Below are 1023 nucleotides of genomic sequence, written 5' to 3' on the forward strand. Positions count from 1 at the left end.
TGCAGCAGGCGACGAAATACGCCTCGCTGTTTGCAGAGGCTGATGAGGCAGAACAAGAGGAGCAGACCGCGAGCAGGGGGAATGCAGGTGACACCACGGCCACAGAAGGCCCGGCAACAGCGACAGCAGCAAGCGGTGCCCGTGGAGCCACAGAACGTGATCGGCCATCGCAGCAACGACTGGAGCAGCAGCGGGACGCTGTGCCCATGCAGGCCCGGCGTGGCATGTCGGCGGAGGAGCAGATTGCCATCATGCGACCGGAAGAAGGGACACGCTACGAAGGCCGCAGCGCATTGTTCCGCCACAGCAAGGGGTTTGGTTTCGTCACCCCCGCGGTGGGCGGCCCTGATGTGTACTTCACGCGTGAGAATATCGAGTTCGCCTTCACACGCCGCGTGCTGGAGGTGTACCACGGCGGGCGGCTCCCGGACGGGGTGAAACTGCGCGACGCCCCGCGACGGGGTGGAAGGTTCGACCACCGCCACCAGAGCAGTGGCCACAGCAAGAGCGGTGACCGATCCGTCTTGGGTGTGCCTGCCTCCAATAACACAACTGCCACCGCCGCAACAACAGCTGAGGGCGATGTGGCGGGTATGAGCGCGCCCCCTGCCCAGACCAGCGGCGACAATAACGCCAAAGAGGCCACCAACGAAGATGAGCGGGGCCCAGGAGGTGAAGCCGACGTCGATGCGACGACACCCAACAGAGACGATGTCAGCAAAGATAGTGCCGCCGAGGAACTGACGCGGCGTGCCGCTGCGCTGCTCACACCGGAGGCAGCACGGTTGCTGCTATTGTTTTTGCAGGTTGGGCAGCCAGTTGTGGCGGTGCCGGAGGCCCTGACTTTCACTGTGCGGTGGAACCGCACCGGGAGCCGCGCGAGTCGCCGGCTGCGGGCCGACGGCATCCGCGGACTGCAAAGCAACGCCTACGCGCTGACGGTAGAACAGGCGTGGTTTGACCGCATCTTTCCGCGTGCGGTTGGCCGTCGTGCGGAGGAAAAGAACGGCAGCAGCGCCGCTG

The 1023-nt window shown here is 65.0% G+C and overlaps 1 protein-coding gene across 1 annotated transcript; it reads right to left on the reverse strand.

The window, feature by feature from the left end:
- Positions 1-274: 274 nt before the first annotated feature.
- Positions 275-907, reverse strand: DQ04_19001000 (hypothetical protein; the record flags this gene model as incomplete). Its single annotated transcript, XM_009317776.1, has 1 exon — positions 275-907. One exon carries the CDS (start codon positions 905-907, stop codon positions 275-277), a length of 633 nt encoding a protein of 210 aa, XP_009316051.1.
- Between the last annotated feature and the right edge of the window lie 116 nt (positions 908-1023).

Source organism: Trypanosoma grayi (assembly GCF_000691245.1).
Source record: "Trypanosoma grayi strain ANR4 Tgr_1900_V1, whole genome shotgun sequence".
Lineage (NCBI taxonomy): Eukaryota > Euglenozoa > Kinetoplastea > Trypanosomatida > Trypanosomatidae > Trypanosoma > Trypanosoma grayi.